The sequence below is a fragment of the Lipophrys pholis genome (genome assembly GCF_963383615.2).
Source record: "Lipophrys pholis genome assembly, chromosome: 8".
In the NCBI taxonomy this organism is placed as follows: domain Eukaryota; kingdom Metazoa; phylum Chordata; class Actinopteri; order Blenniiformes; family Blenniidae; genus Lipophrys; species Lipophrys pholis.
This window is the reverse complement of record NC_137630.1, coordinates 19578616-19592263: the sequence shown is the minus strand read 5'-3', so window position 1 is coordinate 19592263 and position 13648 is coordinate 19578616. Positions and strand designations below refer to the sequence as shown.

The 13648-nt window shown below is 41.5% G+C and overlaps 1 protein-coding gene across 1 annotated transcript in view; it reads right to left on the bottom strand.

The window, feature by feature from the left end:
- The window catches only part of kcnd3 (potassium voltage-gated channel, Shal-related subfamily, member 3), a gene marked incomplete at its 3' end in the record, with an annotated part of 96458 nt that extends 83222 nt beyond the window's left edge, over positions 1-13236 (bottom strand). The window contains exon 1 of the mRNA XM_080470255.1: positions 12071-13236. Within this exon, the coding sequence (XP_080326381.1) occupies positions 12071-13173 (1103 nt within the window). The 5' untranslated portion in view covers positions 13174-13236. The remainder of the gene's footprint in view (positions 1-12070) is intronic.
- Positions 13237-13648: the final 412 nt, after the last annotated feature.

The following is a 13648-nucleotide window of genomic DNA, read 5'->3' as shown; positions in this document are numbered from 1 at the left end:
ATCTTAAGCAGGTGGCTCGATATGCATCGACACAAAGAAATCTAAAGACATCATCTTTAATTGTCGTAATTAGCAATTTAAACATTTGAGGGGATGCAAACTCTGGAACCAACAAAGTATGGCAACTCATTTAGGGCCCCACAGTAGCTTAGTAGGTTTCACCCTCATTTTGATTCCCGGGTTTTCTCGGGATACTCCAGCTCCCTCCCACAACGCAAAGACGTGTCAGGCTAAATGGGGAAATTTCATTGTCTGTAGGTGAGTATATGATTGACTCTCTGTGACAAGCCACCTGCCTTTTACCAGCTGTCAGCAGATCTTTGTGACACTAACTTGAGTGTGACTGGATGGGAATCCATCAGTGGTTATCCTTCCGACTGAACCAGATTCGTGACGATCGTCAGAGCAGCGATACTAGCATGGCAAAAAAAAAAAAAAAAAGAAGCTCAAATGTGAGTTTGCACAAGCAAACGGGTCTCTCCTCCACAAAACGGAGTCTGAATGTTGCAGGAAATGATGACAAGGGTGTCAGATCATGGTGTGGGCAGCAGTCATCAGCTGTCCAGGATGCTGCTAAACGCCCTGGAAAATGATAATCACCGACTCATTTTCAGGCTCCTCACTGAGAGCCTGCTGGTAATTGAATTGGAGTGGGCACAAGTGTAGTAGGCTTAGAAGGACCATAGCTTAGGGCAATCGGCTGTGACAGACAGTGAAAGGGAGACAGAGAAGGAGGGCGATGCCATGAGAAGCAGCAGGAGAGAGAGAGAGAGACAGTTTCCATAATGAAATGTTCACACGTACGACATACAGTTTTCCTGCTTCGACACCTTGGGCTTCACTCCAATCACTTTTGCCCGGCTAGTCCAGATTGAGTTAGTCAGGACACTCTGTCCTGTGATAGGACGGCATTCACATGGACGGCACGTCAATGATGAAAATGGCTTGACAAAAACTAAGTACATGCTTACTGAAAGACCCTCCCTGTAAATTACCCTTCACAGTCACATTAGCCTCAAACAACTCCTCTTCCCCACCCGTGGCAGACAGGTGGCCAGGTAAATGCCTTTTTGTGAAACCTTGGATGGCCTGGTGTTCAATATCACTTTTCAAAAATGGGCAGCCATCCAGACCTCTGCATTAAGAGGTGAAATATTGTATGTACCAACAACAAAACCCTGAGAGACTCGGGGAGACTGCTGAAAGGACTCATCACAGATTGTGGAAGGCAGATTGGGATAAAGTGTCTTCTCGACATCTTAACTCTTGTCTCAGCAGGGTCACAGCACTTTCTTTAGTCACTGTTGTAATTCAAAACAGATGACAGGCAACGGAGACCCACTTGCACCACAGTGTTATAAGCTGCTTTGAATGTATCTTTCTAAAATTGCCACTGCACTCTGCAATATGCCCGATGTCACCCTAGTGAGCAGTATGACAATGACAATGTAATATCAACAGGAAGTGTTTTAGCTCAGCATTTTACACATAACTCAAATATCCTAACACCTGCTTAATAGATTGATGTTAATGTTGCCCGTATTTAAAGCCTTGGTGGAATGAATATAAATGATGATCTTGTTATACACGCTTTCATTGAGCATCACTGTCAGGTCAAATTTAATAAAAAATTCATTTAATTTGTTTCATGACCAAATACCTGCAAAAAAAAAAAAAAGAGCTGTGACATTCCCATCAGCCTCGGCTGAGCTTCACGTTCAAGTGTTTATTAAATGTCAACATGCTGCATTTGGCCAATGTGTGGCTTCGATGAGCCGTTAACATGGCTCTATAGTCTTTTTCCTGTTGTATAGTTTTTCTTGAAAACAGGAACAGTGTAGTGTGCATATCAAGACCATCATGACAAAATCCATCCTTTCTATTTGTATTTCAGTATAAATTTCATGAGTAAAGGCACACAGTCTTTATTCATAAATTTGGAAATATGTCAAAATATGGGATAGGGCTGCGAATAACAGTTTTTCTTTCTAATTACAGTGTTGGCAACTTTTATGATTAATTGATTAGTTGTGAAATTGTAAAGTCAGAACGTGGTGACAAATGTTAGCAAGAGTTTCCTACTGCCTGAGATGTTGGACAAAATGACTTTACTTTTGAAAAGCAACAGATCACTTCATAAGAATAGTTGTCAATTAATGGCAAATTCATTTATTGATTTCACAATTCCATATAGCACACATTTTTTGCCAAAAAGACATACATCTGCTATTTAAATCTACTCAGTATCCCTGCACTAACGCTAACTAATCGCAATATGCTGATAGTTTCTTCAGTTCAGCCGTTACCTTTTTCACTCTCATCCAGTCTCTAATCCAGTCAATGGCAAAAATCGTGTCTGTCATTAATCAAAATCCAGGTGCGACACACTACTCTTTCCTAACACTGTTTGTATTTGATAGTAATCTGCCGATGTTTTCATACGATCCATTTCAGTACGAATACTGGAGTGATGTTGCATGACATTAATGATGCCTGAAAAGGACCCCACATGGTTTCGATCTTGTGGCGCTTTTCAGAGACCGATCAGTAATTGAGGCAGTTGCAAGTCACAATCAGCAGCATGGGCAGAAACATAAAAATGCTCAGAGTTAGTGCTGTGTACTTACAAACCAGACATGTGGAAAATTACTTTTGATTTTTCCAGATTTGCAACAAGTAGTCACAATTCTGCAGGCATGGAGGCAAAACTAAATATGGAAGCATATGTGTCCTTCAGCAGTATGCACTGAGATGTGAAAGAGATCATGCTAAGTGCGTACAGCAGAGAGAAGCAACAATAAAGGTGTTTCAAAATATATTTTTGAAAAAAAGGAGTTGAGTAGTGTGCTTACTAAAAGCTATGTGTCAGACTGAGAGTGACTGTATATTTCCCTGGTGATACAAGATGTGAATTTGGCCATTGTATTATGGAGAAAAAGCTTAACTGTTGTCCTTGTCCATATTGTAGGGCGAGTTGGACTTATGTGAAACATTTTCTGAACTTATCTAATAATCCATCTGAACGGATTGACCTTCCAATTCCAGCCAAATGTCCAGATTTCTATCTAAATAAAAACACATGGACTGACTGATGAGAAGGGGAGCGACTCCGGAGGGGAATCTGAGGTGAGACGGGTGAAAATGGACGGATGGTTCCATTGTGTCACGTCTTTTCTGTTGCTTTATTGTGGCAGCAGTGGAGACTCACAGTCAGAGTGCAGGGTGATTGTCTCTTCACAACCTTTTCTAGACGGCAGGCTGAGGTAGAAAAGAAAGCAAATCAGTAAAAGACAAAGTCGGGGGAAAATAACAGCTGCAGGGTCAAAGTTTAGATCCACTTTTCTGATACATGCTTTTGTGTGTGAGCGCGTGTCCATAATAATGAATTATTTCAATGTCACCGAGTTCACATGGCGGTCAATGATGTATATAAACCATGTTAAGGACAAAGGTGACTGTTGATGTATCTGAAGCTTTTTAACATGCTCACACTCCTCACTGTCGGACCAGCGATGAATTAAACAAAGACCATTTCTGAATTGCAGCTTTTCTTCTTCTCAGGAATAAGAAAACTTGAAGCAGCTTTCACTGTCAGCGTGTGTGAGGAGAGTTAATTCATCCATAATTCATGACAATCACTGTATATTAAAATTAAGTTACAAACCCTCTCCAGTCTCTTGATTGTTGTTAAAAATTTGCAGACTTGACTGGATTCCTGCCAAACACCTATTCTGTCACAGCTTTATTATTCATTGCAGGGAAAAAGAGCATTCTTCAGCCCTGTATGAGTCGCATTTATCCACAGACTCCAACAAGGGGTAGGCAAATCATTTTCCCGAGAGGCCAAATAAGAAATTAGAACTGCTGCAGAACGGATTCACCTCTGCACGCTATGAATTCATTTCTGAAAAGTAAGCAGTTTGTTTGGTGGGTTTGCTTATATCCTGTATTGTGTCTGGTCATGGTGATTAAAATGTTAGTTCTTCAACACATCGAGATCAATAAATATTTATAGAGTTGTATCATATCTTGAATCTAAAAAAGCTCTCCACTTTTACTGATTTATCATGACTCTATAACCTTCTGTGGACCAATCGGTGACAACCTTTGGGCCACATGTGGTCCTTACATGCATACAATACCCAGGGCTGCTCTAAAATACACACCAGACAGCCCAGGGTAGTTAACTCAGCTCGTCTGTACTGTGAAAGCCCCGGGGCCCAAAGGCTCAGGGGGCCTTTAAGCCAGCCTCTGGGAGAAGTCAATGTTATTAACATTTCTTGTTGTATTGTCAAAGGGCTTAGTCACTCAAGTCAATAACAGTCCCAAAAGTCTAACTGAAGAGCGGCCTAAATGCTCACTTCAGAGATGCAGCCACAAAGAAGCCATCATGGTGCTGTTTAATTGAATATTTATCCCCTCTCTTCATAGATTTGATGGAGCGCCTGAACGCACCGTGCAGTCAAACAGAGCCGCTCGGGTTAACTCCAGCGTATGGCCTATAATCTGTGTTTCTAAATGTCTATGTTGTGATCCTGAGCGTACGGAAAGGGTTCATCTCTCTACCGTCCAGGATTAAAAATGAACTGAGCATGAAGAGGAGTCAAAATCATCTTCAGGAACCTTCTCACGTTGCAGTTAAAGGCAAAGTGACCATTGCATTGAACTGAAGGAAGACAACATATAGTCCATCAGATAAAACAACGTTATACCTTATTTGAGCTTTTAAAATGTTTCTGTTTTTGTGTTATTGTTATTTGTCCCAAAATAACTTGCAGTTTCTTGTTTAGTGTCTGATAAATGTTAGCTTTAGGGCAGATTCAAACTCGTCTCCTAAATACGACTGACAGTGTTTTCTTGACCTGCCAGTGACCAGAATGAGTCTACCTGTGCTGCAAAAGCCATGAATATATTTACTGTTGTTACATTATTGCTTTGAGTGCTCTGGTGCTGTAATTCCTGTTGAAATGCTGGTTATCATATGTTAATGTATGTATACGCCGGTGTTTACTGTGTGTATGTAAACTGTAAATCCTGGCAGAATAAGTACAATTTAGTGATTGTTCTGGTGAGAAGCCGAGGTTGGGGGTTTAATTACTCATCAGTCACGTAGCTCATTGTCTTATAATTTGCCTTTTCAGCCAGCCGACCGCACACACTGGGATGAAGAATTATCTGGGAAATAAAAAATGAGCAAAGCCAGGTGGCCTTTTATCCTTTAACATATGGGGGGGTGACATGTTGCTTGAACTTGATGTTCTTATGATTCCATGTGATCAGGATATTTACATCTAATCCATATTTACATCTGAAAATCCCACCGCAATTACACGTTGCAGTCACACATCGCATGTTAATGCGGAGTGTAAATTGAGCACTCGTCGTAATTACCTGCTCAATGCCTTTGTTTTACCTACTGTGATAAGTAGTAGGTTTTTCTTTTCTTTTTCTTTTTTTTCCAACTGCTGCAGTGTAAGTTGCTAATGTACACAAGCGCCTCAAATTTTATTATCACGCATTTCCACCGGAATCATTTAAACGTAAGAAAAGCATGACTGGCTCTGATGTGCTATTTAATCTTGAATAGATGCTAAACAACAAAGCTGAGATCATTAATGCAGCAGACTTTTTTTTTTGACTCTCGAAAACACTTGAATGAGTGCTTCCTGAAAACTGCTTCAACTCTCAAACTCAAACTGATAGTCTTATCTGGAATATGGACGACTATTGTGAGTTATCCCATTAATGTCTGACAAACAATGAGATTGTAACTGTTACTGTTGCCTAGAATATCTCCAAGTCCCTTGAAAACCCCTGATAATCACTCCTAACACTGTTATGAATAATTAATCTCGACTTAATTAAGAACAAAAGAAAAAAAAAGTCTTGATTCAAAACTGAAAATGTGCAACATTTTTATTGAAGTAGATTATATCTGTTCAAGTATTTTAAAAAACCATGAAGCTATTCATTTTCTTCTCACATTTCTTTCATGAATCATTCACACTCCAAACCCCTGCAGTGTGTACGTGTCTCGCACTAATAATCTTGTGTCATTATACCAACTCCAAATAAGTCATGAGTGCAGGTCAGCTCTCTACCAATCATGACCGTGAATGGAAAAGGTTACAATCAGATCTGGAGCTAAATCACCTTCCCTAAATTACTTCCTTAACTGCTCTCATAAATTCCAAGTTAAAGGCTCAGTGATACAACATACAGGTGCTGTCTTTCAGTCATGCTCTCATCACCCATTCTAATTAGTGGCCCCAACAATGGCTGACACATTTCTCTCTGCTGTCCCAATCGATACTCACTCATCTGCATTGATCATCGTTTTGCACAAGCTTGCTCGACAAGGACTCGTGGTAAAAGGCGACACAGTTTAGGCATGTTGCGCAATGTGCATTAAATCTCCAGAGATTACATTCAACATGCAGCATATTCTCATGTGTCCAGGGAGAAGGGCGTCTACAAGCTACTGAGTCGGAAAGTGGAAAAAAGTGGAAAAACAACCAAGTCCAGCTGACCTGATTCAATTGCTCTGAGATCACACCGAACAAGAAAGTATTTCTGAGGTCTTTTTGTGGTTGTCCGGGAGACAGGGAGCACTGCATTGATTCCCGAGGCTCAAAAGCAGTCTTTGATAAGGTTATTAATCATAAAATGCTAATGATGACAATACCACCAAACATTACAGCTCCTCTCCACTGTCAACCTCAACAGCTGAAAAAGTCCAGAAAAATAGACCCATAAAGAACAGCTGATGTTTCATTAAGGCTACTATTTAAGTTTCAGCGTAGATTCCCAAACACAATGTTGACTGGACAAACTGTTGTCTTGAAAACTGACAACATGATAACAACCTGAAAGTATGACATAAACCTGAATGTGATTATTTAGAAAAAAAATAAAAAAATAGTAGTATAATGGCCATAGTATAATTTTGAATGAAAAGCTAAAACATACAATTAGTTTCTAAAAAATAAATGTTTGCAGTCTTGGCTGAGGTGCCAGTTGGAAAAGAAAAAAAACACATACATTTTTGCTTGCTAACAAAACATAAAGGTGGCCTCTTCACATTCTGACATTATTCAAAAACATCACAACAGAAAAAAAAAACACTTATCAAAGGGTCTGTACAATGTTTTGATTTGCTCAAAATAAAACCGTCACGTCACTCATGTCTGTCCTACCTATATGCACCATTGCCACCAATGCATTCATTATGGGTTTCTAGTGTCACAGGCTGGTGGCTCCAGCTCTACTTAGAACAATTGCACCGCTAAACAAAGCCCGAAAATAAAGGCAGGAACAGCTACAATCAAAAAGAGATAAAGATAGAGGTCAAACTGAGACAGCATCAGCATCGCGGTTTAACATCTCAGCCAGATGAAACGCGTGCTTATTGTATTTATTTTGTATTTTTTTTCCCCAGTGCTACTTCCCTTAGTTCTATAATGCCACAAAGATTTAGCTTTATTATTTTCAGTCAGTGTGAAATTGTGTTCATGCTGGATGGTTCTATTCTGTTTTCTAACCTCTGTAATCATTACCAAATAGCAGGTGAAGCTTATCGTATCAGACACAGTGGCTCTGTGCTGTGTAACCAATTAAAACTCAATAGTTTTCAGAAAACTGTTTAAAAGTCCAACTGAACTAAAAACATGTTTAGATCAGCAGGGTTTTTTTGGACATTGATCTGTGTAGTTGGATCTAAAGTTTGAGGAGTGGGTCTACAAGCATGTCACATGACATCTAAAAGTCATTATTAGTCCCACATTCAACACCTCCAGACACTTCAATTCCTTCAGTGCATCCTAACTCGGGACATGTGAGTCAACAGGCATATTTTCCTTTTTAGTTCGACTGTAAACACTGAACATACTTGTTTCACATATCACATTCTGCTATGAAGAAGTGGGTATGATTTTAAGAGAAATGACAGTGTACGAGACAGTGTGCGGAACATCTTTATGTATTAAAGCAGTGTGGTGGGGAATCTATAGGACGCCTTTGAATAATGTCTGCAGGGCAAATAGCGTCTACCCGCAAGCTATCTATGTGAAGTCATGAGCTTTTAAATGAAATCATGGAGATTTTTTTTCTATGGAAGTAGCTAGGAACACAACACTGGCATGTAAAAATCAATATACTTGACGACTGTATGCCCAGAACTCAGTGAAACAGCCATTAATGGGTGCAACATCGGGGGAATATGAATGAACCTGACTATCTATTCAAAAATCCAGGACCATGTAGCCTTCCCTCCCCGAGCCACTGCAGGATACAGTATGCATTATATATACTGTATGAATATATCAGCTTGCCATAGTCGTATTCAGAGCTTTCATTAACCGAATATTTTCCATCATTGACTGATTTGTTTTAACAGCGACAGTGAAATTTGAAGGCTGTCTGTCAATTTGACAGATTAGATTACAGAGGGCAGATCATTGCAGGGATTCTGCCAGTCAAATCGACAGACAACAAGGACGTTCGCTGTAAAGTCTGATAACAGACTGTCCATCTCTGTTGGTCACAGCAAATCTTAGCCCTCCACCAGCTGGTTGATGGCGGGGAGACATTGCTGATGAGATGTGATTTCTACACCTGAAGCTCCATTTGTACTCAATCAGGCTCGCAGTAAAGATCCAAAGCAACACAGTAGATATGCATGTCAAACAAATGTCACACTACTACATGTGACAAGTAAAGGCATCTCTTTTTTTTGGAGATGAGGCGGAACAATGACACACCCTGATCTTTGCCCGTTAACCATAACAGTCTGCATTCATGTCAACATTTGGGCCTAATGATTATGTTACCTTCAAGATTTCTGGAAATACTGCAGCCACTGACGTAAGATAAACATGAGGTCACAGTGACCTTGACCTCTGACCAACAAAATATAATCAGCTAATGTCGCAGTCAGCATGAACTTGTGTGCCAACGCGGAAAAGGAACAGGTGCTCAAAAGATAGTATAAACAGGAGGGCCCTTTCATTTGTATGAATGTAAAAATTTAAGAGGGAAAAGTGATATAACTTTATATGTAAATAGTCAACCAACTATAGTTATTATAGACAAACCAGAATATTTTGAGGAAACTCCAGCACCAACACAACCCCTGAACATCATGTCTTGATTTGTCCAAAAGCATCACCAACACAGGTTTTGTGCCCTGATAATAAACAATATGCCAAGTTTCCTCCCAATATTTGACCTGTTCCTCCTTCTCACTGTGTGAGCAAGCACATGAATCACACAAAGTCTGGACGGACCAGTAATGACCGACAGTATTTCCTGCACAAACACTCTGTCTGCCTCTCACAGTAAGTAGTACAGGTTTAGCCAAATATAACAAATACTCAAAGTTATTATCACCCAAAAGGTCAAAATCAATTTGTTTAACAACCTGGAGAATAAAATCCCTTGCAGGTCCCATTGCCTAAATGTCTCTGATTTAGCGAAAGCCTCACAACTGTGTGCCTGCCTCCCTCATTTGCGGGATTTGAGCTAAGCTTTTCAGCCCTGCTGCTACAGAGTGAGGCAGGCCTCTACAGACAGCAGTTGGTGACTTGCTGACTCACTTTGGTGGTTAAACCTCATTTTTTTTCCCCTGTAGGTCATAAGTAGTAGTCCAGCTTTTCGAATCCACTTTTGAGGATTGTCTCCTAATTGTCGCAAAGCCAGTTTAAAATGAAAATGTGCCTCAATGCAGTGTTTGAAATAAAAACTGAGATGCAATAAAGTAGACGTCAGATTTTGTCATACTCTCCTGCTGCATTTACCTTCTCCTCTGACAGAGGGTTGGTGTAAACAAAACTTCCATTTCCAGAAAGGCAGAGGAGAGGTGCACTTCAAAGCCTGTTCACCTGGTATTTCATTGCCCATTGTTGAAAGGGATTTATGGATTCTGATTGAGGTTGGATTATTGGTAGATAAACAAAGCACTCAAAAGCCACAGCGGGCCAGACGTGCACGTACTGAGTGGCACAGGTAGGTCACCCTTGTTTCAGTGTGTCATAGCACTAATGTACACACAATCTGACGCAGATGTGCGCACACACACCAAACCGTCCAAACACAGACAAACATAGTAATTCTCAGTGGGGGAACATGAGTGCTGAGTTCACAAGTTAGTAGTAGATTAAACATGACAGTGCAGATGATACACATGACTCTGCAAGGAGAACAAAGAAGAAAAAAAACTCAAGAGCAAAATTAAAAGCCCCGAGGCATCGCGACAGGAAGACAAGAAGTTATGGAAAATGTCGTCTGTGAGAACTGGCTTTCATCTTATTTATTAAGAGACTATAAATTGTGGCGGAGGAGACTGTTTGGATATGTTTCCAGAGCAAGTAAGGTGAGTAGACTGGAAAAACCTTTAACAAAAAAATATTGTGAATTTGTAATTCTCAGAACAATGTCATAAAACAAACATTGATTTTTGTCCGTCTGTATCTGTGTGTGTGTGTCTGTGTGTGTGTGCACACGTTTTTATGACGTAAACTGTGAGCAGAGACCAGGATGTCGGGCAGGTTTACATTAGTCAGCAAATGTAGTGGGCCACATCATTAGTCACTCTGACACCCACTTCTGGCCCCTGCCTTATTGATGAGGCAAAGCTCAACAACTACCCCTCTCTTAACACACACACACACACACACACACACACACACACACACACACACACACACACACACACACACACACACACACACACACACACACACACACACACACACACACACACACACACACACACAGATCCCAGTGTAAAAGCAACAGGCGCCCTAACAAAGAATAAAGCAGAAGCAGATGAATCGTTCCACAATTCAATGGGAATTTGTATTTCTCATAGGCCAAACAACCAATTCAGTTTGATAGAACTGATCTTCTCAGCAGGTTGTGAATGGCAGGGCACAATGACAAGGTACCAAGTGTGTCACAGCACTGAGCTCTTGGCCATTTATGGCCTTCGTGATTCTGACATTTAGCGGGATGCTGCAATTTGTCAGTCTCTCCATCTGAGTCACGCATCCACAACAGGGGACACTCATAAAGCACATTACCATTAGGCCTAGCAGTGTGGCATCACATAACCATGCATGTGGGTGCACCCACGGTCAAATTAATGATATATGTGTAACTCGTGACTGCCATTAAAATAAGCAGAGGAAATGCACAATGACATAAAAACTAAGACATAATGGTTCGGCAAATTAAAAAATAACATGTACCTAAATGCATCAGCATGCTCATGTTGTAAAAGTCAACATAACGCTGTGTAAGGATCAATAGCCCAAAGCTACAGGTTAATCAGCCATATAGTGAATTATGTATGACTTTGAAAACTGTGTATCAGCAATAATTCTTCTTGATAATATGTAAAATAATACAAAACTTGTTACCCAACTGACATTCTGCATCAAAGCCTTTGTAGAACAAGACACTTTAACGCCAAAATCAAATCTCCCACAAAGACCAAGTTAAGAAGGAGGAGGGTTTTCAACATGCAAAGCCAGTGTTTTACTTGATTGTGAAAGTGTAATGCTGCTTACCACGGCGCAACGGAAAGTAATGTCATAATCTTTTTCTCCATTTCCTCACTAGTGCTTTGTTTCACGGAGATGCTTTCAACTTTTCTCTTGTCTCTACATCTCCCTCTCTCTCCCTCTTATCTGTGATGTATGAAGGGTGAGCAATGGCACAGTCATTACTGAGAAAGAGAACATCTTGATGACTGCTCTTCCCCCAAAAGAATATCATCAGTAAGAACACAGTGGGCACGGACTACTGAGGAGTGCCATCTCTCTGTAGCTCCCTATCATTATGCATAAAGTTGGTAAAAGATATCTTGGAAAGGGTGCCACAGAGTTCTGAAGTAGTTGTAGGTTTTGAGCCACAAAGTTAGACACACATTTCAAATCAAGTCACAAGCATTTACCCACACATGCCAGCCCCTGACTGCACTTTTGAATTCACAAACACTTCCATACACAAGCAGCCACTTACACACACAGCGCTCACAAGCAGATAAAAGAGGTGTCTGCTCTGCTCTCACCCGAGTGTTGTCATAGTAACGATGGTGTACCAGAAGGAGGCTGGGATGCTGGTGAATTTGCTGGAGCTTGAACCCTTCTCTGCGTAGAACATGACGGTAGCAAAGATAATTATGGCCATAGTGAGGGAGAAGAGCAGGAAGCCCAGCTCCGAGGCACAGCTCTTCAGCGTGTAGCCCAGGATGCGCAGGCCCTGCGAGTGACGGGAGAACTTAAAGATACGGAACACTCGGAAAACCCGGAGTGTCACAAAGGCGCCACTCACATCCTCGTTGTCAGTCATCACCAGGCCGATGTAGTACGGTAAAATGGCCACTACATCAATTATGCTCATGACGGATCTCATGAAACGGTAGCGGCTGGGCGCAGCGAACAAACGCATCAGGTACTCCACGGTGAAGATCATGACGCAGGCTGTGTCCATGCAGAAAAAGGCCACAGTGTAGCGCTCACCACATGGCACTTCTTTCTGGTTAGGCACCGAGCCGCAGGGCACTGTCTCAACCACATTGGTGATGACCGAAACAGCAATGAAGAAGCCAGTGACGTAGTAGAAGACTAGGGCCATTGTTGAAGTGTGTGGGTTCTCAAAAGCCCGCCACATGGTCTCCCTAAACGTCATATTGGGCAGCTTAGCATCTTTGTTATCCTCCTGGTCATCCATCAGGCGCTCTGCGTTCTCCCTCTTCCTGTCCTTGTACTCTTCATAGCAGCAGTCACCAATGATCTCTGGAATGATGCCAAAGAAGGCCAACTCCTCCTCGTAAGAGGAGATGCACTCATAGCGTGGATAGTGGAGCTTGCCCGTGCGATAGAAGTTGAGCACGCTACGAAACACATCAGGGTCCCGGTCGAAGAAGTACTCTTTGGTCTCCTCATTGTAGAAGAACTCCTTCTCTGAGCTGCCCAGCAGGGTATCTGGGTAGCGGTCCAACGTGTTCTTCCAGGTCTGGAAACGCCGTCCGCTGACATTGAGAATGATGAGTTCATCCTGCCTCTTGTTCTTTTCGGTGGGTGCAATTGGCATGGGTAAATTGGCTACGGGCATCCACCCGATCGCCGCTGCCCGAGCAAAGGGTAGCCATGCCGCTACTCCCGCCGCCATGCTGAATCCGGCTTGGGGCGTAGGGGGGAACAAATCCAGCACCTTCAGAACCAGCTTGACTTCAGCTCCTTCACCATCTAATAGGAAGACAGGGAAGGAGTTTGTAAAAGATGAGAAGCACAGGTGTGCAGTTTTGTTTGTGACAGGATTAGTCGATGGGAAAATGATGGTTTAACATTAAGGGATAAAGTTAGAGGGCAAAATGAGAGCCAATAAGGCAACATAATGAAAGTAACAACTCTCATTCTCACTAGATCATTGAACAAAAACTTTTTTTCGCTCAAAGACCTGTAAGTGCACCATATAACTACATTTCTATTTGATATGTAAGCTTCAATGTGATTACAATGACACATTGCACTGCCATTAAGCATCATCTTCCTCATAATGACTTCAAGGCTATATTCTTTAGTTACCCTCTATTGAGTTACTGTTAAGGAGCAGCCTCCTCACAGCCATACATCACTGCATCTGA